Source organism: Sciurus carolinensis, chromosome 9, assembly GCF_902686445.1.
Source record: "Sciurus carolinensis chromosome 9, mSciCar1.2, whole genome shotgun sequence".
In the NCBI taxonomy this organism is placed as follows: domain Eukaryota; kingdom Metazoa; phylum Chordata; class Mammalia; order Rodentia; family Sciuridae; genus Sciurus; species Sciurus carolinensis.
The window spans coordinates 22181602-22205333 of NC_062221.1; the positions used below are offsets into that span (position 1 = coordinate 22181602).

A 23732-nucleotide genomic window follows, 5' to 3' on the forward strand; every position below is an offset into this window, starting at 1 on the left:
AGAGAAGTCTCTATACTCTGTTTTATATACTCAGTGGAACACTTGATCTTTGTAACTCACTCCCATCCTTCCTGCCCTTCCCTAGCAACACACATTTGCACACGTGCACGTGTGCGCATACACACAATCACATAAATGCGATTCTATTATAATGACTACACAGACCCTTTTAGGAAAGGTTCCTTCTTGCAGTGGACCCAAGAAGTATGGCTATGGCTCCACACACAGCTGCAGAGACAGACGAGATGAGCCTCGAGCTCAGAAGGCAGGGTTCAGTTGCACACGTAGTCAGATAGATAAAGAAATCCTTTTGGTGGAAATATTTGTAAAAGAATGAAATCGTTAAAATATATAATCAACAATCGCTTTTATTTTGTGTCCCACTCATGTGACAACAGAGCTGTGAAGACGGACACGGTTGACACAAGCCCCTCAGGCTAGCGAGATCAGGGGAAGCCCATGGGTCACCTGAGCTCCCATCTTCATCAGAAGAGCAGTCCCACCTCTTGGATTTTAAAGTTTGTGGAAAGTACAGGCTTCCAGGAGTTCTGTGGAGCAGAGCAGAGAGATAGGAACTTCAGAATGGACTTCTATTTATTTGTGAACTATTGAGTGAATGGACAGTTAAGCACAGCACAGAGGCAGGCACTCAGACTGGTAGCTCTGCTCTTCTTGACGTACTGGGCCATTCTCCCAGTGCCCTTTCCCACTGCCCTGCACAGCACCTGTGCCTCCCCCAGGAAGGCACCACACCAAAGCTATAAAGGCTCTAACTTGGATTCCCTGCTGTATAGCATCCCCCTACCTTGTTTCTTATGGGCGGGGCTCAGACACCTGAGTTCATGTGGCTGGAATCACCCAGGAAGTCTGCCCTCTCCCTGACCTCTTTAGGCAGGTGAGGAACTGACATAGCAAGAAGCATCTGCCAGTTTCTATCCATCCTGGGGGCCAGGGATGGAGGGAGAACACAGAGCCAGACCACCTTCTTTCGGAGGACACAGGTTAAGTAAATATTAACTTGATTTTGGCAACCATGGCCATGGGCAAGCATGTTGCTTACATTAGAATTACATGGGGCAATTTTTAAAGTGCAGTCATCCTGAAATAACACAGACTTGCTGAGTCAGTATCTCTAGGCCTAGAAATACACATTTTTTCATCAGGACCAGGATTCACTTATCCACTTTCTACAGTGCCACATGTTATTCATGCCACATGTGCCTATGCCACATGTTATTCCCCACATCTTCCAAATGCTTCCAAGTGATTGTTATTCCCCAGATAGTTACACTGCAAAGGTGTGTTTTATTCTATTTCAATTCTTAGAACCTGGTGTTCCAGATGAGTGGTATAATTGGCAACTTTGTATTACCAGAACTTAGCTCTAGAGCCTTACTGTCTGGAAGCTCTTTCCGCAATGATGTTCTCTTTGCTGACCAATAGGGAGTCACTTGTGGCTACCAAGCAATTAAACTGTGATTGGGTAGGACTGAGGAAATACATTTTTAATTTAATTCAGTTTCGGGCTGGGGATGTAGCTCAGTGGTAGAGTGCTTGCTTAGAATGCCCGAGGCCTTGAGTTCAATCCTCAGTACTGCCAAGAAAAAGAGGGGAACCTAATTTAATTCAATATTAATTAAATTTAAATAGCCACATCTTGATACTGGCTATTATATTGGACAAGTCAACTCTAATAAAAAGTTTACTGCAGAGCAATGAACATGTGCACATACACATAAACCTCTTCGTTTTCTTAGAAATGAGATGTTTAATAAGTTCACTATCTTGATGTCCTGGGGCTCTGTCCCACTTACTTCCTGCTGCTATCATATATTCTGGGCTTAGGTTAGATTCTTCTCTTACTGTTTCATCTTGCCCAGGGGACATTTCCTGTGGACCAGAGTCCACCTCTCCGTTGTATCCACCGTGCCAGAACCCACAACTTGCCCATGCTGTTCCTCCTGCTCACCTGAGGTCGAGCATTTTTTCACGTTCCTAACAGCCGTGACATACTCAGCTCCTAAGTACTTTTCATATGTGGTATCATCCGGAAGTTTGACCAAACATTTTGTGTCATCCCTGAACAGGAGGTCCCTGGTTTCAGATGAAAACAAACAGAACTTCTTCGAGCAGTCAGATACTTGTGCTCCAAACTCACCCTGTCAAAAGACAGAAAATATGTGAGGACCTGTGTCCCTGAGCAGCTGGGAACATATGCATCAGAGGAGGTTCAAAGCTCTGAATCAGTCCTGGGAACAAAGGGAACTCTCCACCTCCCTCATCTACCATCTACCCACTTGAAGTCCCAATTCCAGGTCTTCATGGTGCCTCTAAGTCCTCTGTAAGGGCCCTTGACCTACCTTCTGAGAAGTCCGTTCCTCCCACCCACCCATTCTTGCCTTCTCTGGTCTCTTCCCTGGCTTCATTGCCCACGTCCCTTGGGAGCCGCTTATAGGAAATGAGAGGACAATAACTCAGTGCTCAAGAAGATGTTGAATATGACCCCTCCTTAGAGGACTAGTAGAGATCATTGTTAAAAGTTCATGTTTGACTGCATTTCGAATCTTATTTGAGGCCAGCCACTTAACTTCTTCAGTTCTCCTAAGACTACAAGTAAAATGAATGTAGAAAGTTTAGAATTCCCTATAGCACCGAGGGAACAGTCATTAAATACTTGTTATTGTTATCATGCACTTCTGAACATCAGGACTTCTGGAGATATACTATCTTAAATTTTTTGAAAAAGCTACTGGTGACTCATCACCTGAGAGGAAGGCGATGTTTACTTGTAGAGAGTTATTTAGGGTTAGAACACTCAAGCAGCACCTCTCCCCTGTAAGAATGGCCCTGACATGGTTCCCCACCCCTCCACAGGGAAGTCTCACTGAGCATAGGGGTCCTGTGTTCTTCAGACTTTTGAGCATTGTGCTCAGTCTTGCCTAAACAAGAGCAATAGAAATCTACTCTTCAAAACTTGAACCAAGGAATGCGAGGAAATAGGATCAGTCTTCTCCTTCACTTTTATAAAGGACAGATATGGGGAAAATAAGTGTACTCCAAGCAAGGCATATTTCTGGTCCTGAGGACACAAGAGGCAGACAGGGACTTATTTCCAGTGATCAGGAGAGAATAGCCAGTCCCGAGGGGTCCAGTTCTATAACTGCTTAGCTAGTATGTTTTGAGCACTTCCTATCAATCACACATTTTCCTAAACCCTTTGGATCTATCAGTTAATGCTCCTATTAACTGAGAAGTAGGCATAAGTATTATTATTCCTATTTTATACATGAAGAAACTGAGGCATATGAGAGGTTAAACCATATAACTAAGATAGCATAGCTAGGAAGTTACCCAACTGAGATTTGAACCCAGATATTCTGTCCATAATCCATGGCCTCTCAATTCAGAAAAAGAAGGCTAGAGCCAGGTCTGTACTTAGCTGTAAACTCCCACAAATAACCTGTACCCATCTAGGAATTAAGGGCAGGAGGCCCTGGCTGGTTCATACCTCTTGGCCAAGTAACAGCTTGCTGACACACGCTGCCTTATCTTTCCGTGAGACCACAGCATGATTTGGGGCTCGGGCCAGGTGGCAGTTCTTAGCTTCAGACACAGCCTTCCTGGTACCATCAGGGCACAGCAACTCAAAGTCACTCTCTTTCAGATTCTTAGCCCATGCCTCAGGGTTCCTTCCTGTGTAGAGAAAGAAGGTGGTGGATCAGCCTGAGCTGATGATCTTGGTCACTGGGAGGATGTGACTGACCACTGGGGTGGGGAGGATCTGGGCTCTCTGACCAGTAGAGGTGCGCATGCGGGGGTCACAGCAATGTGGAGAGGAAGGGACACTTGTTTGATCAACAGGGTGATACTCACACCAGGACTTGTTAGTGACTACCTTCTTCTGAGCTTCCCTCCCCAGCCAGGTGAGAATGAACTACATTCTGTGAATGTTGTTCAAAAAAATCCTTATTCCTATTAAATTCCAAATCCTTTTGTATATCTTGCTCTAGCATAGGAAGAACATGATGCTCCAAGCCAGGTTTATCAATCTCTGTGCTATAAATGGCATCTCCAAACAGAAACCGCTCCCCAGGGGACACTGCTGCAGTCTGCACCAGCATTTTCAATCTGACTCCCTCATGCTAGTTCTAAGTTGCTCATGTGTATGTGCTATAGGTCCTTGTCTTGTCTCAGCCTCTTGCCTCAATCTTTTCTGTACTCTCTTCGAAACACATGTGCGCGCGCACACACACACATACATCATATACACACACACATACATAAGATCAAAGAGCCCATGTGGTTTTGTATCTTGCTTCTTCTATACCATAATGCACCACAGTACATTTTTAAAGAGATAAAATGAGACAGACTGAGAGGCTTAATCTAGTCCTGATTGGCAAGGAGTATTTCAAGATTCTCTATCCGGATAGAGATTATGAGAAGAGATGGACACTTTGAGAGGACAAGGAATTTGGATTTATGTAAGTTGAGCCTACAAGGCTGGGGTACTCTGCCTGAAAATGACACTTTGTGAAATAGAGATACTGGACTTTGCTGACTTTCCTATTCCTTTGACACTAATTAATTAGCATTCTATGATGAGGCAGAGCTTTCTCTCTTTTGTCTAATCAGTGTCACTTCCTGGATTCTTACTTTATTCTGTGGGTTATTGCTACTGCTATTATTATTTATTATAATGTTCAAAGTTTCCAGATTTGGGAGACCTTTCTGATCAGCTCCTGAATGTTTTGATGCATCCCATCACTTTTTGATTTTTTTTTTTTTAGAGATATGCACCCTATCACTTTTTGAGTCCATCAGTGTGAGTGGGTCACCATATATTTTTCCTGCCCCAACCTTGGATTTAGCTATTTTTCCAAGGAATTCTTATTCCATTTTGCAGAGAATACGATTTAGAAGTCAATATCTTGATGTTCATTGCTACTGGTATGTAATTACCTCTAGGCCTTCTCAATGCATAGACCAGGAAATATTAAAATATAGCTATAATGGGCATTATTGTAATGATCGACAACTCCTGAATATGCACTGTGTAGGATGAAATCCATTTAATGTAAAATTTCCTGATCTTGGGAATTGTACTGTAGCTATCTAAGAGAATGTCTTCTTCTTGGGAAATAGGCACTGAGGTATTTAGGGCAAAGGAGGCCCAGGCCTGAAGCTGTGGGTAGGGAGGAATTAGGCCATTGGCAACCCCATGGGCTTGATCATTGTGCCTGTCCAGATGAATGCTTCTCTCTTCACTGAAGATCCAGGTTGAGCATTAAAGCTTTGGAACCTGACAGTGTCTGTAATACTTTTCCAAAGTCATCCCTGAATATCAGTATATCCTAGTGACCCAGATTTTATGGGGACATAAAAGTATGTACACATACCACCAGTGTTCTGCTCAACAGTCCAGTGATTCACAAAGGCCACATCTCCCTTCTCAACCAGACACCTGCAGAGGTCCAGACAAAGGGAGACAGAAGAGAGGTGGTCAAATTGACACATGTCCTTCACACTATAGATTCAGGATAGCTGTCTGATACCAGCAGGGGTAATTTCCACTCTGTCACTAAGCAACTTAAGGAATTAAAAAACTAAAAGGCTCCAATTGCTACACAATGATATAATCTCGGTTCTACCAACTAAGCTATAGTACAGCTTCTTTAACAGATTGCATCCTTTTCCCAAGCTCCACACAGGAAATAGAGAATTAGCTTTCCAGTGAGGCACTGTCTCCCTAGTATATGAATGTGAATGAAAAACTCCATTCCTTCAGAGTTTTGAAAGATGTAAATGTCGATGCAACATTGAAACCATCAGACATTTCAATCTGGGATACCCTTCATCCCTTCAAAAAGATAACATTCAGGGAGCATGTGGGTGTTTTTGACATTTTGTGTTTGTTCATTTGAGACATGCAGAGAATGTGGGAGAATGTGGCAAAACCCGGTACTAAGGCACTCGATTCTACTAAATCTCAATCCACATAGCTCTGGATAAGGTATTGGGGGTTGTGAACCACAACAAGTCTGAGCCACCACAAGTCCCCAAGAAACTTCAGCAAAGACATACTAACAAATTTAACTCTGTGTGAGTGTGGATCTATTATTACTTTTTACTGAAAGTGCACAGTACACGATAAACTAGTGTGTGCTCCAGGGTCTGTACAAGGCCCTACTGAAAAGATCGAGGTGGATCAGATTCCTATGTGATAGGACCAGTGCTGCTCTTCAGCTACCTTGACCCCCTTTCTTCAGGGAAAGTAACCTGCCTCTTTCCTGCAGCTGTTCAACAATTTGGGGGATAACTAGCTGAAAAGATGGAGTGCCTGTTGTGCCCTATATTGATGCATTTCATTTTCTTTGGAGTTTGGATTCTGTCAGTTTGGTAAGTTTTATGTCATAACTTAAGGTTTTATAAGACATTTTTAGAATGAAGAAGCCATCAAGGCATGTTATATAAGCAAAGTTTGAACCGTATCTCTTGACCTATAATTCTCAAACCTATTACCATCAGAAAAAGTTAAGGGAGCTGGGGAGATAAGGGGGCTGGGGGCTCAGTTGGTAGAGTGCTTGCCTTGCTAGCACAAGGCCCTGGGTTCAATCCCCAGCACCGCAAAAATAAAAAAAAAAATTTTTAAATAAGATAATTGTCAAAGAAGAACTACACTTTAAGTCCCCATAAAAATAACCTACTCTGTTACTCTATTTTGTACAATTAGAAATGTATCGAGTGTGAATAGAATTTACTGTTAACTTACAAGGTGGTTCTAACTGGAAAATAGGGATGACCTTTGTTTTTCACTCCACTACTGGGAAATTCAATTATAATACCACCATTACTATGCAGTTCATGGATTTGTGAACTACCAATATGACGGAAGACCTCAAGCAGAAAGCATAACTAAAAAATAGTAATGTAGTAAGGTACATAGGTGTCTCTAAAACTGATAGATATTCTATAAAGTATGAGGGTAGTGAGGAATTTAGAAATCATGCACTTCAGCATTCTGTACTTCTAGATAAGTCTGGGTCTAGGTTTCCCCTAAGGTCCATGGAAGAACTTGAGCCAGTGTTTACTCAACTAGAGTAAGGATTTTTTTGCTTTGGCAGTAGTGACATTTGGAGCTAGGTAATTCTTTCTTCTCTAGTGTTGTCCTATGCATTCTTTGATGTTTGTAGCACCCATTGGATGCTAATAGCACATTCTTTCCAACATTGTCAATCAAAAACATTCTCTAGACATTGCCAAATATTCCTTGAAGGACAAATTCCCTCAAGTGAGAACTAATAAACCATACCTGGAAGTCATAGACAGCTAAGTCTGGCAGAAAGTGCCCTGGAGGAGCCTGGGTACTCCTTCACAAACAGTTCTACATTTGGTTGCAGAATTTTCTACCCTAATACATGAAGTACTTCATTAACTAACATTTAAGACTCGTGCCTTAGTTCCTGAAAGGAGTCTGGTCAAGGTTGGGATGTTGTTATTGTTGTGTTAGGATTAAGTCTCACCTGAAAGCCCCTGTATAACCATAATATGTCTCTTTGTTGTTGGGAACACAAACTTGTGGACCAATGCACAACTTGCAAAGACTGGAATTTTTCTCATACCCAGGGGCACAGCCTTGACTGAAAAATTCATCTGCAAAGAAGGGTAAGAAGAAGTCAGCTCTTCTGAGTCAGTACAAGTAGCTTTTATCTGACACATGACAGGGCCACATGGTCTAGCAAAAAGAGAGCATATTAATCCATTCTGTGACCTGCTACCCACCAACTCAGATCACCAGGCTTTAAAAGGAAACTTATGGAGGTTGGGAAAAGGAGTTCATGAGGATGGAGGGGATTCCCTTGAGCACCTCGATGGTGTCACCACCATCTATTTTCAGATGTCCCCTCTCCCTGCTGTTCATTAGGAGAGATTTTCCTACATCTTCAAGCTCAAGAAAGGGAAGGGGAGTTTTCCTTGCAGTTCAGCTGCTCGCCCATGACTGTAAAAGCACCAGGAGGCCCAGGAAATGTTAGTGGGGACTTTGTTGGTGGGGAGCCCACGCTTTCTGAACGTGGTCACAGCTGCACTTTGCTTCATGTCAAACAGGTGTACTAGAGCACCCTGGTGCAGAGATGTGCTCCCATCTTCAATCCCCACATACAAGATTCAGGGGCTTCTCCTTTTTCAGGAGTTGCCCAACTTAGGAGGTGGTAGGGAGGAAGTACTCAGGAAGCTAGTGCAAATCAAAAGCATTGTAAAACATTTGCTCTGGGGATCTTAACACCAAAAAGTTTAAGGAGATAGAAATAAACTCCTACCTGATGATGCTCAGAGGACAAAGAGAATCAGTTGGGATCTACTCCTCAGGAGAACCCTAGGAGCTGGGCAGGGACTCAGTGAGACTGCCAGCACCTTCAGAGACCTAGGACCACCCACACTTGTATAAAACCCCTGTGGCAGGAATTGCTAGCACTCTACCCAATATTCATTTCCCTTTGTTTCTTAGTCACAAATGTCTTGCGGGGGGCAGAAACACATCCAAATAAGAGATTATGTTTCTCTTTCATAGCTAGGTGTGGTGATATACCCAAGTTCTGAGCAATGGACTGAGCTGAACTAGATATCCTAGAAGGCTCCTTTATAAAGCTGGCAGCAGCTGGTGTCAAATTCCATTGGCTCTAACTCCTTGGTGCTTGGGGCTGCCTGGATCATGAATGTGATAGATCATAGAACGGCCTTGAACATGGAAGCCTCGACCTGGGAATAGTGAAACAGAAAGAAGGAAGGAGCCCTCCTGACCATGCCTGCATGGTCTGCACACCTCTGATCTTTTTCAGGATCAAAGTAAATATGCATTCATTGAAGCCCTTATGTAAACCATCCTGGCCCAGCTCCCCAGCTCTTCAGCCCTCCTAGTCCTTGTTGATATTTCCTTAAAGTTTACTTCTCCTAAATTTTACCTCTATAGAACCAGGACCACACCCCTCTTGGACCACACCCCTCTCCCCCTGGATCCTTCTTTCCAGTGTGGCCCTTGCTGGGTTTGCTCACCAAATCTGCAGTGGTTGATTCTGCTGTAGAGCAGGCCCATGGGAATGTTCCAGCCAGCAGTCCTCCCTACTGCAGTGTGGCAGGACTTCTTGCCCTTCAGAGTGTTCCAGGTGATGTCAGTATCTGATTTCTTTACCACTGCCACAGCATAATACCCTAAAGGAAAGACACCAGAAAGGATGTGTTGATTCCTCTGTGGCCTCCAGAGCATCTGCTCTCCAATTAAAGCCACCGTCTCCCTATGGAGGCAGAGATGGCCTGAATCATTAATTGTGTCTAGAGAGGATCTCTGCAGTAACCGACTGTGGTGATGTACAAGGCACTCTGTCAGAAGAGCTGAATCTGAACTTCAAAAACAAAATACTAAGATGACCACACCCTATTATTAAGTATAATTTTTATGTTTTTATGTATCAGTTAAAAAATCAACACAAACCCCAAAATACTAAGAATATGTTATTATTAAAGCAATAACTAGTGTACAACCTTTTACTAAATGCATGAAGTCAGTGAAGTTAAAAAACAGCAATTCACCCTCCACTGCATTATATCAGAGGAGTGGAAACTGAATAGCTAATACAACACCAACAGTTCATAAATTGACACATATTGAGATAGAGGAATAAAAGACCAGTAATTAAAACATAATCTTTACTATTCACAGGATAAGAATGGCTCTTTTCAGGTCTGCTAAAGAGTTTGAGTCCTTGAGTGATGGGGAGAGACTAAGAGGTTGTATTCAGCAGAAGGAACAAGGACAGACTCACATACAGACAGTCATCTGGAATATGACCTTCAGGGGCCTGAGCACGGGGCCCAGTGCTCACCTTGGTATAAGATTTTCTGACTTGTGCCTGCCCTATCTTTCCTGATTCACCCCTAGCCAGAGCCTGGGCAAGAGCCAGTTTGGCCTGGGTTCCTGGGGCAGGTAATTTCCTATTCCTAGACATCTACCCTTGTAAGGCTCTCAGCCCTTTAAGGAGCACATAAGGTTCCTTGGATAGTGCTCTGACCTAAAAATGTGCAGGCCTCATGTAATTGAAGGTGATGAAAAGCAATGGGATTTGCTTTCTAGATATATGTCCCCAAACAATCTGTAAGCTCTTTGAGCCCCAGGATCCTCTGCACATTCTTAGAGGATGCCTGCCTTATAGGATTAAATGAAAAATCCTGTGTACAAGTCATGGCAAATATAAAGGAATAACCAGCATTGTTAGTTACTACCTTCCATGACACTTCTGCAGTCTAAGAATTGATCTCTTCCATTGCCTTATCTATTTGTGATTTAAATTTTAAACTTACCTAACCCCTTCCCTGAAACAAGGGGAATTTACCTTTTAATTCCCGAGGGTACCAATTCCAACTCACCTTGCTCCAGTGATGTCTTACAATCAGTGCTTTCTGCAGGAATAAAATGAAGACGGCATTAAGTATGTATAGATAAAAAAAAAAAATCATGCCTTTCTCATGCAGCAACTATGAACAAAAGAGTCAGATAAAACTCTACATGTCACCAAATTCCCAGCAAGTTCATTCAGCTGTTGGCCTCTAAAATCTATCCACAAACTGAAATGAATTTCACATTTCCTGCTGGGTCTACACAGAACCCACAAAGGGGTGTCTGCTGATTATATTTAAATCCCTGCGATAAGGCAGCAGGAAAAAACATGAGTTTTGGAAACTGAAAGACCTGCCAGAAATCCCAGCTGTCCTCTGCAATGGGGTCACTTTTAACAGAGACTTCACAGCATAGAACTTCTATAGAGCTGGAGGGTATGACAACTGTCATCTTTTCAGATGACTGTGAGGATCCTAGGTGAGGGAACCCAGAAAATTCCAGAACCTTGGAAGTAGAAAGCACCCAGGAGAGGGGAGCTTTATGACAGCCATAGTATGAATCAGTCTGTGCCTTTCCTCTCTCTTCTCTCTTTGGTCCAGGAGGAATAAAACAGCACTCCCTGTACTTACGATAGTTCTCTGCCAGGACAGGCACCAGACCACACTGGCCTGCTACGTAGACATGTCCTCCATCCAAGCTCATGGCATCAGCTTCTCCATTCTGCAAAGACACAGTAAATCACAGCAGATGAAAAGATGCCATTTTCTGTGCCATCTGCCCTTCCACCTGTTTCCTTGAAGGACTTTCCCAGCATCAGCTTTGAATGCCAGAGAAACAACAGGTGCTGGTACTGAACCCCCAAAGGATCAGTCAGGCAGGCCCAACATAGAAAATAAAATGTACTCTCACGTTCACCCAACCATCTTGAACTGACGGTCAATGCCACATGTTTTGCTAAGTTTATTCAAGAACAAAGACCCACATTCAGTCCTCCTATCTTCTCATAGGATTCACTGTCCTCAAAACTCTCCTGCAACACCTTTCTGACTCCAAGCATCTCATCTGTGAGATGGAGGGCACAGTCAGGGCTGTGTCTATGGAACAGAGCACCTCTGCATGGTGCTCTAACTTCTCATTTTAATCCTGTTAGCTGGGTGCTCTTCCACTGCTTAGTGCATACCAGATGTTTGACAAATGAGTCAAATATTTGCAAATGATCTAGTACTCAGAGCTAATAAGCCTCAAATTTCAGAGATGCTTGGATTCAACAAGATTTGCAAGATTTCCATGTGGAATCTGGGGAGGGGAAGACATGGGGGGAGGGGATGATCTCATGAAAATAGAAATGAGACCATTGGAGTACAGGAAGGGAACCAGGGAGAGAAGTAAGGGGAGGGAAAGGAAAGTACTGGGGAATGAAACTGACCAAAATTATGCGCAGGTACCAACATATCACAATGAATCCCACTATTATATATAATCATAATGCACCAATAAGGCTCTTTCCACGGGGCGATCCAAGATGGCGGCCTAGAGGGTGACTGCATCCCCAGTCACTCCAGAACCCAGGAGTTAAGAAGGGGAGGCATTGAGAGACTCGGACTGAAATAGAGCCACGGGTGAGTCTGCCCACTGGGTAAAGCTCGGCCCGTGTGGCAGGCCCATATAGAGGTGGCTTATCGGAGCCGGGCAGGGCAGCTAGAGTCTTCCACAGGCAGCCCTGCGCACTCCAGCGGTGGGCCCCGCCCACACCCAGCTTCTCCAGGTTCTCGGAGCAGGCCCCCTAGTGAGAGCCTTTCTGACCAGAACAAGCTCCAAGTCCCGGAGCCAGCGCGGCGTATTCCGGCATGCAAGCAGCTTCAGGGACCAGGACAGGACAGCCAGAGACTTCCCCAAGCAGCCTGGACCCCTGCGGTGGGAGGTGCCTTTCAAGGCTAGCTTCTCGGAACAGACCACCCGGTGAGAGCCTTTCTACATAGAGCCAGCCACAAGTCCCCGAGCCAACAGAGAGCTTCGATCCGCAAGTAGCCTCTGGGATCAGGGCAGAGCGGCCAGAGACTTCTCCAGGCGGCTCTGCCCTCTCCTGCCGCAGGCTCTTTCCATGGGGTGATCCAAGATGGCGGCCTAGAGGGTGACTGCATCTCCAGTCGCTCCAGAACCCAGGACTCAAGAAGGAGAGGCTTTGAGAGACTTGGACAAAAATAGAGTCACGGGGTGAGTCTCCCCCACTGGGCGAAACTTGGCCTGGGCAGCAGGCACAGATAGGGGTGGCTTATCAGAGCAGGGCAGGGCAGCTAGAGTCTTCCCCGGGTAGCCTTCCTCACTCCGGTGGTGGGCTCCTCCCACACAGCCAGCTGCACGGTACAGGCCCCCAGTGAGAGCCTTTCCGCACAGAGCCAGCTCCAAACCCTGAAACCAGTAGGGGGCTAGGGGCAGCTTTCTTCGGATGCACTGCATTATCAAATTCCTCTAAGACATCAGGCTACTGAAGGCGGGGAGGTGATACACTGGAAATCTACCGGGACACTATAAGCCAATAGAGGAAATCTGCAATATCTCAGGGTCCCACTGACAGCTGACCAATATGAGAAAACAAGGGAAGAAAATGTGCCAAACAAACCTAGATACTACATCAATAAAACCCAATGACAGCACAGCAGAAGAAATGTCAGAAAGGGAGTTCAGAATGTACATAATTAAAATGATCAGAGAAGCAAATGAGGAGATGAAAGAGCAAATGCAGGCATTGAAGGAGGAGATGAAAGAGCAAATGCAGGCATTAAATGATGGCACCAATCAATAGTTAAAAGACCAAATACGGGAAGCAAGAGATCATTTCAATAAAGAGTTAGAGATACTGAAAAAAAAAACAAACTGAAATACTTGAAATGAAGGAAACAATAAACCAAGTTAAAAACTCCACAGAAAGCATAACCAATAGGATAGAACACCTGGAAGACAGAACCTCAGACATTGAAGACAAAATATTTAATCTTGAAAACAAAGTTGACCAAACAGAGAAGATGGTAAGAAATCATGAAGAGAATCTAAAGAATTATGGGATATCATGAAAAGGCCAAATTTAAGAATTATTGGGATTGAGGAAGGCTTAGAGAAACAAACCAAAGGAATGAACAATCTATTCAATGAAATAATATTAGAAATATTCCCAAATCTGAAGAATGAAATGGAAAACCAAGTACAAGAGGCTTATAGAACTCCAAACATACAAAATTACAACAGAACCACACCAAGGCACATTATTATGAAAATACCTAACATACAAAATAAAGACAGAATTTTAAAGGCTGCGAGAGAAAAGAATTTTAAAGGCTGCGAGAGAAAAGAATCAAATTACATTCAGAGGGAAACCAATAAGAATATCAGCAGATTTTTCAATCCAGACCCTAAAAGTTAGAAGGGCCTGGAACAACATTTACCAAGCCCTGAAAGAAAACGGATGCCAACCAAGAATCTTAGACCCAGCAAAACTTACCTTCAAATTTGACGATGAAATAAGATCCTTCCATGATAAACAAAAGCTAAAGGAATTTACAAAAAGAAAACCAGCATTACAGAACATTCTCAGCAAAATATTCCATGAGGAAGAGATGAAAAACAACGATGCAAATCAGCAACAGGAGGCGCTAGCCTAAAGGAATAGCCAAATGAAGGAGAAACCAAATCATGTCAAAAACAAATATGAGTCAAATGACTGGGAATACAAATCATATCACAATAATAACCCTGAATGTTAATGGCCTGAACTCATCAATCAAAAGACATAGACTGGCAGATTGGATTAAAAAGAAAAACCCAACAATATGCTGCCTGCAAGAGACTCATCTCATAGAAAGAGACACCCATAGACTAAAGGTGAAAGGATGGGGACAAACATACCATGCACACGGACACAGCAAAAAAGCTGGAGTATCCATCCTCATTTCAGATAATGTGGACTTCAAACCAAAACTAGTCAGAAGGGATAAAGAAGGACATTACATGCTGCTTAAGGGAAGCATAAATCAGCAAGACATAACAATCATAAATATCTATGCCCTGAACATTGGCTCATCCACGTACGTCAAACAAATCCTTCTCAATTCCAGAAATCAAATAGACCACAACACAATAATACTAGGCGATTTTAACACACCTCTCTCACCACTGGATAGATCGTCCAAACAAAAATTGAATAAAGAAACTATAGAACTCAACAACACAATCAACAATTTAGACTTAACGGACATATATAGAATATACCATCCAACAAAGAACGAATACACTTTCTTCTCAGCAGCACATGGATCCTTCTCTAAAATAGACCATATTTTATGCCACAAAGCTACTGTTAGCAAATACAAGAAGATAGAGATACTACCTTGTACTCTATCAGATCATAATGGATTGAAATTAGAAATAAATGACAGAATCAAAAACAGAAACTTCTCCAAAACCTGGAGATTAAATAATACACTATTATATGATGAATGGATAACAGAAGACATCAGGAGGGAAATAAAAAAATTCTTAGAAGTTAACGAGAACAAAGACACATCATATCAAAATCTCGGGGACACTATGAAAGCAGTACTTAGAGGAAGATTTATTTCATGGGGTGCATTCAAAAAAAGAAGTAGAAATCAACAAATAAACGACTTAACACTACAGCTCAAAGCGCTAGAAAAAGAATAGCAGACCAATACCAAAAGTAGTAGAAGACAGGAAATAGTTAAAATCAGAGCCGAAATCAACGAAATTGAAACAAAAGAAACAATTGGAAAAATTAACAAAATAAATAGTTGGTTCTTTGAAAAAATAAATAAAATTGATAAACCCTTAGCCACACTAACAAAGAGAAAGAGGGAGAAAACTCAAATTACTAAAATTCGGAATGAACAAGGAAACATCACAACAGACACGAGTGAAATACAAAACATAATTAGAAGCTATTTTGAAAATCTATACTCCAACAAAACAGAAAACCTCGAAGACATCAACAAATTTCTAGAGACATATGAATTACCTAAACTGAACGAGGAGGACATACACAACTTAAATAAACCAATTTCAAGCAATGAAATAGAAGAGGTCATCAAAAGCCTACCAACAAAGAAAAGTCCGGGACCAGATGGGTTCTCAGCCGAGTTCTACAAAACCTTTAAAGAAGAGCTCATTCCAATACTCCTCAAAGTATTCCATGAAATAGAAGAGGAGGGAACCCTCCCAAACTCGTTCTATGAAGCCAATATCACCCTGATACCTAAACCACACAGAGACACATCGAGGAAAAAAAATTTCAGACCAATATCCCTAATGAACATCGACGCAAAAATTCTCAACAAAATTTTAGCAAATCGCATACAAATATATATTAAAAAGATAGTGCACCACGATCAAGTGGGTTTTATCCCAGGGATGCAAGGTTGGTTCAACATTCGGAAATCAATAAATGTCATTCACCATATCAATAGACTTAAAATTAAGAATCACATGATTATTTCAATAGATGCAGAAAAAGCATTCGATAAAATACAGCACCCCTTCATGCTCAAAACACTAGAAAAAATTGGGGTAGTGGGAACATTCCTTAACATTATAAAGGCCATCTACGCTAAGCCCATGACCAATATCATTCTAAATGGTGAAAAACTGAAAGCATTCCCCCTAAAAACTGGAACAAGGCAGGGATGCCCTCTTTCACCACTTCTATTCAACATCGTCCTTGAAACTCTAGCCAGAGCAATTAGACAAACCAAAGAAATTAAAGGGATATGAATAGGAAAAGAAGAACTCAAACTATCCCTGTTCGCTGATGACATGATTATATATTTAGAGGAACCTGGAAATTCCACCAGAAAACTTTTAGAACTCATAAGTGAATTCAGTAAAGTAGCAGGTTACAAGATCAATGCTCATAAATCTAATGCATTTTTATACATAAGTGATGAATCTTCAGAAAGAGAAATTAGGAAAACTACCTCATTCACAATAGCATCAAAAAAAATAAAATACTTGGGAATCAATCTCACAAAAGAGGTGAAAGACCTCTACAATGAGAACTACAGAACACTAAAGAAAGAAATGAAAGAAAACCTTAGAAGATGGAAAGATCTCCCATGTTCCTGGATAGACAGAATTAATATTGTCAAAATGACTATACTACCTAAAGTGCTATACAGATTCAATGCAATTCCAATTAAAATCCCAATGATGTACCTTGCAGAAATAGAGCAAGCAATTATGAAATTCATCTGGAAGAATAAAAAACCTAGAATAGCTAAAGCAATCCTCAGTAACAAGAGCGAAGCAGGGGGTATTGCAATACCAGATCTTCAACTCTACTACAAAGCAATAGTAACAAAAACGGCATGGTATTGGTACCAAAATAGACAGGTAGATCAATGGTACAGAATAGAGGACATGGACACAAACCCAAATAAATACAATTTTCTCATACTAGACAAAGGTTCCAAAAATATGCAATGGAGAAAAGATAGCCTCTTCAACAAATGGTGCTGGGAAAACTGGAAAACCATATGCAATAGAATGAAATTAAACCCCTATCTCTCACCCTACACAAAACTCAACTCAAAATGGATCAAGGACCTCAGAATCAGACCAGAGACCCTGCATCTTATAGAAGAAAAAGTAGGTCCAAATCTTCAACTTGTTGGCTTAGGATCAGACTTCCTTAACAGAACTCCCATAGCACAAGAAATAAAAGCAAGAATCAACAACTGGGATAGATTCAAACTAAAAAGCTTTCTCTCAGCAAAGGAAACTATCAGTAATGTGAAGAGAGAGCCTACAGAGTGGGAGAATATCTTTGCCAACCATACTTCAGATAGAGCGCTAATTTCCAGAATCTATAAAGAACTCAAAAAACTCTACACGAAGAATACAAATAATCCAATCAACAAATGGGCTAAGGAAATGAACAGACACTTCACAGAAGAAGATGTACAAGTAATCACCAGATATATGAAAAAATGTTCAACATCCCTAGTAATAAGGGAAATGCAAATCAAAACTACCTTAAGATTTCATCTCACCCCAATTAGAATGGCGATTATCAAGAACACAAGCAACAATAGGTGTTGGCGAGGATGTGGTGAAAAAGGAACACTCATACATTGCTGGTGGGGTTGCAAATTAGTGCAGCCACTCTGAAAGCAGTGTGGAGATTCCTCAGAAAGCTTGGAATGGAAACACCATTTGACCCAGCTATCCCATTCCTTGGCCTATACCCAAAGGACTTAAAATCAGCATACTACAGAGATACAGCCACATCAATGTTCATTGCTGGTCAGTTCACCATAGCCAGATTGTGGAACCAACCTAGATGCCCTTCAGTTGATGAATGGATAAAGAAACTGTGGCATATATATATGGAATGGAATATTACTCCGCAATGAAGAATGATAAAATTATGGCATTTGCAGGCAAATGGATGAAATTGGAGAATATCATGCTAAGTGAGATAAGCCAATCTCAAAAAACTAAAGGACGAATGATCTCGCTGATAAGCGGATGAGGACATATAATGGGGGGTGGGAGGGGTTAGCATTAGGTTTAGGGTTAGGTTTAGGGTTAGGGATAAGGAGAGTGGTAAGAATGAAGGAAAGAAGGACTGTATAGAGGGAAAAGAGGACTGGGAGGGATGGGGGGAAGGGAAAAAAAAAACAAACATCATTGCCCTATGTAAACGTATGATTACACAAATGGTATGCCTTGACTCTATGTACAAATAGAGAAACAACATGTATCCCATTTGTATACAATAATAAAAAAAATTTAAAAGAAAAAAAAATAATGCACCAATAAAAAATTTTAAATGATTTGTAACACTTCCCTGGGAATATTCCCCTGGCAAGATAGTTTGTAGCAATAGACCATAAAGGAATAATCAGATATGTGGGCAATTATTGAGCAAAATGTATAAGTGAGAAAAATAACAAATGTGATTTATAAAGCAAAAAGAGAGAACCAAACTATGCTCAATGACAAGAAATGACTAAGTAAATGGCAGCCTATCCATACTATAGAAGAGTTATCAATACTAAAATGACATGTTTTCCTTTAAAAAATAACTAAGGGTATATTTATTTCTCTCAAATGCAATAAGACTAATTTATAGCAAAAAACTCTTCAACAATGGTTTGATTCATAAGCATTTGAAATTTATATAATTTCATATTAATACCTGAATACCATAAGTAACCATCTCATGCTTGTCACCTTCCTCTACACATCAAAACTAAAAAATTATGAACACTATATAAATAGTGTTTAAACTTGAAGTTTTGAAGTACTGTTTTCCCAATATGATTCAGAAAACATCCTTATTCTAATAATAGGTAGCAGATTGTGGGAGGGAAAAAGGAAAGAAGAGATAAATCAAAATTTGCTCTCTTAATATCCTATCTATCTTGTCAGTTAAAAGTGGTGATTTCCCTAGCAATTAAACCTAATTGATTAGGTTTAATGTGGGGAGCAGAGTGTACCTCACAGGCTGAGACATGCATTGGAAGTATTTTCCCATTCAATCCAAGCTCAATGTAGCAAATAGTGCTGAAGGAGAAAAGTTCTTTTCTTCCATGCATTTGCTCACTGTCTTCCTGGTAATGTGCTTTAAGCTCTTTTCATTTCAGCTTGAAGGCTTCTATCTCTAGACCAGTTTCAGGGATCACAAGTCAGGGCTCATATTAATTTTTAATGACATTTTAAACTTTTCCAGATTTGCTGACATAGCAGCTTCAGAAAGTACCTTAAGTACCTCATTTTCTGTTTGGCAGCTGTTAGTTCTTCCCAAGTCCCTTTAAGTCCTTTCTCTTGAGGTAGTCCTGTTAGTTCCTTTTGATTTGGCACCAGAAATCCAATGACAGAGAATGATCTCCGTTTGCATATGCACAAATGCCATCTATTAGTGGGAGTGTTAAAACTGCTTCTACTTTTCCAAAGAAACATGTTCTTCTCTTACATGTGTTTTTTTTTTTAACATGGTTCTTTTCATGATCAAAGGTCTTTAATCAATTGTCAAATTCTCCATTATCTCTAGTACAGAGCCACTTCCGTCCATGTTCATCTTCAGAAATATCTGCTTTTGTTTTTGCTCCATTTTTGCAGCAGCTCATAATCACATTTCAGTCACCAATAAGAATTTCATCTCTGGGGTGTGGAGTTATCACTATTAAAGTGTCCACCTTCCTTCCAGTTCTTTACTTTCAGTTCACAGCAAACTAATGGGACTCACACTTCTTCCAGTATTGCAAGCCCACCCTTCTCCAAATGATCCAGCTGCAGCAAATCCAGTGAGTCCATAGCCGTGACCAGCAGGAGAGCAATACCAGAGAGTCATGAATCTGCCTGGCTGCAGAAAGTGGAACATCTCCAGACAAAAGAAGCCTACTTCCACCTACTGAGTGGTGAAATGTCCAGAAAATAGAGCTTACACAGTGGGGTACTCTGCCCTTTTGAAATCTGTTCCATTTTATAGTTGTAGGCCATAATAAACAGATCACACTGAAAACTAATCATTTCATTCACTTTCTTCATGACATTTTTGTAGATCTGAGCTATGATTTCCAGAATGGCTGCCATCAGTGTTGCTTTCAACCTGGATGTATTCCCTTTGCTTCCTCTCTTTATTTGTAAAGATGGCTTCACTAAAGTCTAGAATTGCCCATTAGCCATCCATGAGAAAGACAATCAAGCTCAGCATTAATTCTAGAATGCTGAATAGGCAAATATCCAAGGCAAACAACTTCTTATGGCCCTGGAATTTGTTCAGCCATTCCGGTTATAACAGTAAGGTTACTGTGGGAGATCATGGCTCTCTAACTTAAGAAGCCTGTGCACTCACTTATGTGCAGAGTTACTGCAATGTCTGAGGAATCTGGTTCCCTGTGAAATCTGTTTTCCATGCTCACCTTCACTTTCCCCTGCAGCCATGATATGCATGGTAACATCTTTGTGGAACCTGGCCAGGGCAGTGGTTTCCCATCAACACCGATGATATGCCACAGGTGTGGGACCTAATAAACTATATCCTTCAATTTTATTTTCGAGAGTTCTTTATTAGCCCTGATGTTGGTCACTTCTGTTTCATCTAATCCATGAACAAATGCTGGATCCCCCAGGGTAGTATATCATGTAATAAACTGATTGTTACCCATGAAATACACCTGTACAGCATTCATCCACTGAGCTCTCTAGGCAAAAATGATGCTTTTGGTCCTTGCTTTCTGTTCCAACATCTGTAAATTATCTCCCAAATTAAAGGCTCATGATGACATCTTAGGAAAGCACAAATTATACTGTCCAAAAATCACTCTTAAAAATGTTTCTATTTGGTTTAATTTTGTCTTCCTTTTTTAAGATTTTATGTATTCCCAAAAGTCTTGCATTACTTAAATTTGTTTTTGCATACATGAATTTATTTTGCATCTAGTGTATCACACCAAAAGTGTAATATTGAAGACAAATTATCCAAGATGTTAACAGATCGGTAGATAAGACTCAGGTTTTGAGACATCAGGCTTTGCTTTAATTTGCTTTGATCTTTCTTGTCTTGATTCAGACAAAAAATAAATAAAATGGAATATATGTTAAAAGAGTATAAGGTAATATTTTAAAACGTATGAAATGTAAAAGAATGTGGTTGATAGTCTGTTTTTTTGTTTCATAATTTCACATGAAATTATGTGGTTATTCATAAGTGCTCTAAAAGTAGGATCAACAGATTTCAGCAAAAATCAGTTGATGACAGCAGGAAGTCCTTGTGCCTTTAAGAGATGCACCTTGTTTCTATACACTTACTGGTTTATGATAAAAGATCCAAATCAAGAACAGCAGAAGAAGAGATGCACAGGGCAAGGAAGTGGGGGAGAAGGGGGTTCAGAGCTTGGAGCTTTCTTGCCCTCACCAAACATGCCACCCTGCTAGCACCTCGATGTATGCAACAACACAGAAGCTCCAAATCACATTTTTAAAGAATGATTCATGATATGGGAAAAGCTCCTTAGATATCATGAGGTGAGTAAGAGATCGTAAGCAACCTATATGATACGATCCCAACCCAAGGATTTTCTCTGAGTCATGTGATTATAAGTGCTTTTGATTTACTTCATTATATCTTTCAGGATTTTCAAAATTCTCCAGAAGCAAACATGGAATACTCTTGTAATCAGTGAAGCAACTTGTACCTGCCTACAAAATTAATACAGAATCCTACCACATTCATTGCAGCACACAGTAGGTCTCAAGACACCCACACCATAAGCAGGACATGGGTTAGATTGCCTTCCCACCATGCCCTAATGTGAGGAAGAAACTGAGTCCTACAGGAATCCTTCAGATCCACAAACTCAGGTTCTGAACCTCCTGGGGTGCTGTGCTCATACAGTCAGTGCGAGGATCCTGGAAACCAGGGTTTCCTCATCACTCCCAGGAACCAGCTTGGCCTTAGTAGTGGTCCAGCAGGTAGCAATAGCAGGGACGCTGCCCTAGGGAGGGGAGAGTGACATACCATGATCTTGGCAATGCATTCTTCGGTGGTCTCTGCTGACTCACACACTATTTGCCCTCCGCTGTTAATACTCCACTCATCGCACTTGAGCCTCTCGTGATGGCTAAGCGCACACCACTTAATGGTCTTGCATTCATCTGTTGGGCTTTCAGGGCCTGAGGCACAGGAAAAAGAACCCGAAGTCAGAAGAGAGAGGCCCCAGCTGTTGCCTGGTGTCTATCAAACTTTCAGTCTTCATGAAAATGCTGGTTTTGCCATTTAAGGTATTCATCGCCTTAGAAAGAAAAGTTAATGCACCACCCCTTGGCTGTTTTTTTTTTTTTTTTTTTTCTTTTAATTCAGATTTAACTTTTTACTTCTGGGAAGCCAATTCTCATCTCCAGTCTCTGGGTACTCTATAATTTCTGGTTGATTTTTTTCCTTCTTCTTTTTCAAATAGCACTTAATTACGTGCTGTGTTCTTGTTTCTATGTCAGTTGCTCACTGTCAGTTTCCCAGAAGAGAACTTAAGCTCCAATAGGCAAAAGGCCACGAGCATTTTGTTCTCTGTGTTTAAGCAGCACAAGTGCATAATCAGTGTAATTAGCGTCTGCTACAATATATGGACACCTGTTCATCTTTCAGACTCAGTCCCCAAGTCACTTCCTCAGGGGGCCTCACCTCTAACCCCAGGCCAGGGCCTATTTTTATTCACTTTGCACTCTTACAGGACCACAGTAATTTGTTGTTGTTGTTGTTGTTGTTGTTGTTTTCCCCCTCCTAAGAAGATCTTTCATTTTGTAATTGCTCATTCAATTTTGGGACTACTCATCCAACATTTGTCTTCTCCCTGGTCTGAAAGTTCAAGGGCTGCAGAATCTCAGCACTCAGCAGAGCCCATGGCTACATATTCAGTATATGTCCATCGAGTGAATGACTGATCACACAAAACCACAGTGACCTAATGAAATTCAGGACTGGGATCCACCTGTCTAGAACTCCAACTTCACTATGGCACACGTTGGCCATAGTACTGGCTGGAGATGTGCAATCTATAGAAACTTCATTTTATTTTACTGATTTATGCAAAGGAAATAATACTAATACCAAACTTTAAAACCCTTGGCAATGTCCAGACCATCATGACCAATGCCATTTAGCTCACAGAAAGGTCAGAAAAAGGAAACACTAGGAGGGGCTTCCAGGTCCCTGGAAAGATTCTATCACTGACCCTTGCCTTGGCCAAGTTTCTCAAGCTGGTCCTTCTCGAGTACTTACATATGCCTTCCCGTAGATTCCGGACGGCAGTAACATACTTGTAGCCCAGGTACAGCCTAAAGTCCATCCTAGGGGGTACCCGCAGGAATCCCAGGGCAGAGTCCTTAAACAGCAGGTTCTTCCCATGAGGAGAGCTGAACAGCTGGAAGTCACCTGATTTACCTTTGCCAAAATGTTCCTGTTCACAGTAAAATGGAATAGTGAATGGCCACAGGGAGAAAGAGAAGCTGAAAAATGGAACCAAAGAGAAGATAACCCCCCCCCCCACACACACACACACACAGAAACATGGGCTGGGGATATAGCTGAGTTGGTAGAGTGTTTGCCTCGCAAGCACAAGGCCCTGGGTTCAATCCCCAGCACTGCCAAAAAAAAAAAAAAAAAAGGAAGAAAGAAAACCCCAGAAACAAAATGAAAAAAACAAAAATCCTATGAGCAACTTCAAGATGCCAGGAGAGCGGAGAGTCAGGTAGGCTGTTGCCCCCTCAGCACCTTCCCCGCTCACTGCCTTCTTAGGACCACACCACACTGTTTCCTAGAGTGGGTTTCAGGCCT

General features: G+C 41.5%; 1 protein-coding gene and 1 pseudogene across 1 annotated transcript in view; both read right to left on the reverse strand.

The window, feature by feature from the left end:
• Window positions 1-350: 350 nt before the first annotated feature.
• LOC124992544 (serotransferrin-like) overlaps window positions 351-23732 on the reverse strand; it is a 33633-nt gene continuing 10251 nt past the window's right edge. The window contains exons 8-17 of the mRNA XM_047563437.1: window positions 23178-23355; window positions 21921-22075; window positions 11020-11110; window positions 10420-10452; window positions 9052-9207; window positions 7524-7653; window positions 5400-5464; window positions 3509-3693; window positions 1970-2159; window positions 351-548 (exon numbers count right to left, since the gene is read on the reverse strand). Of these exons, the coding sequence (XP_047419393.1) occupies window positions 514-548; window positions 1970-2159; window positions 3509-3693; window positions 5400-5464; window positions 7524-7653; window positions 9052-9207; window positions 10420-10452; window positions 11020-11110; window positions 21921-22075; window positions 23178-23355 (1218 nt within the window). The 3' untranslated portion in view covers window positions 351-513. The remainder of the gene's footprint in view (window positions 549-1969; window positions 2160-3508; window positions 3694-5399; window positions 5465-7523; window positions 7654-9051; window positions 9208-10419; window positions 10453-11019; window positions 11111-21920; window positions 22076-23177; window positions 23356-23732) is intronic.
• LOC124992543 (fatty acid CoA ligase Acsl3-like) lies at window positions 18238-21914 on the reverse strand (annotated as a pseudogene).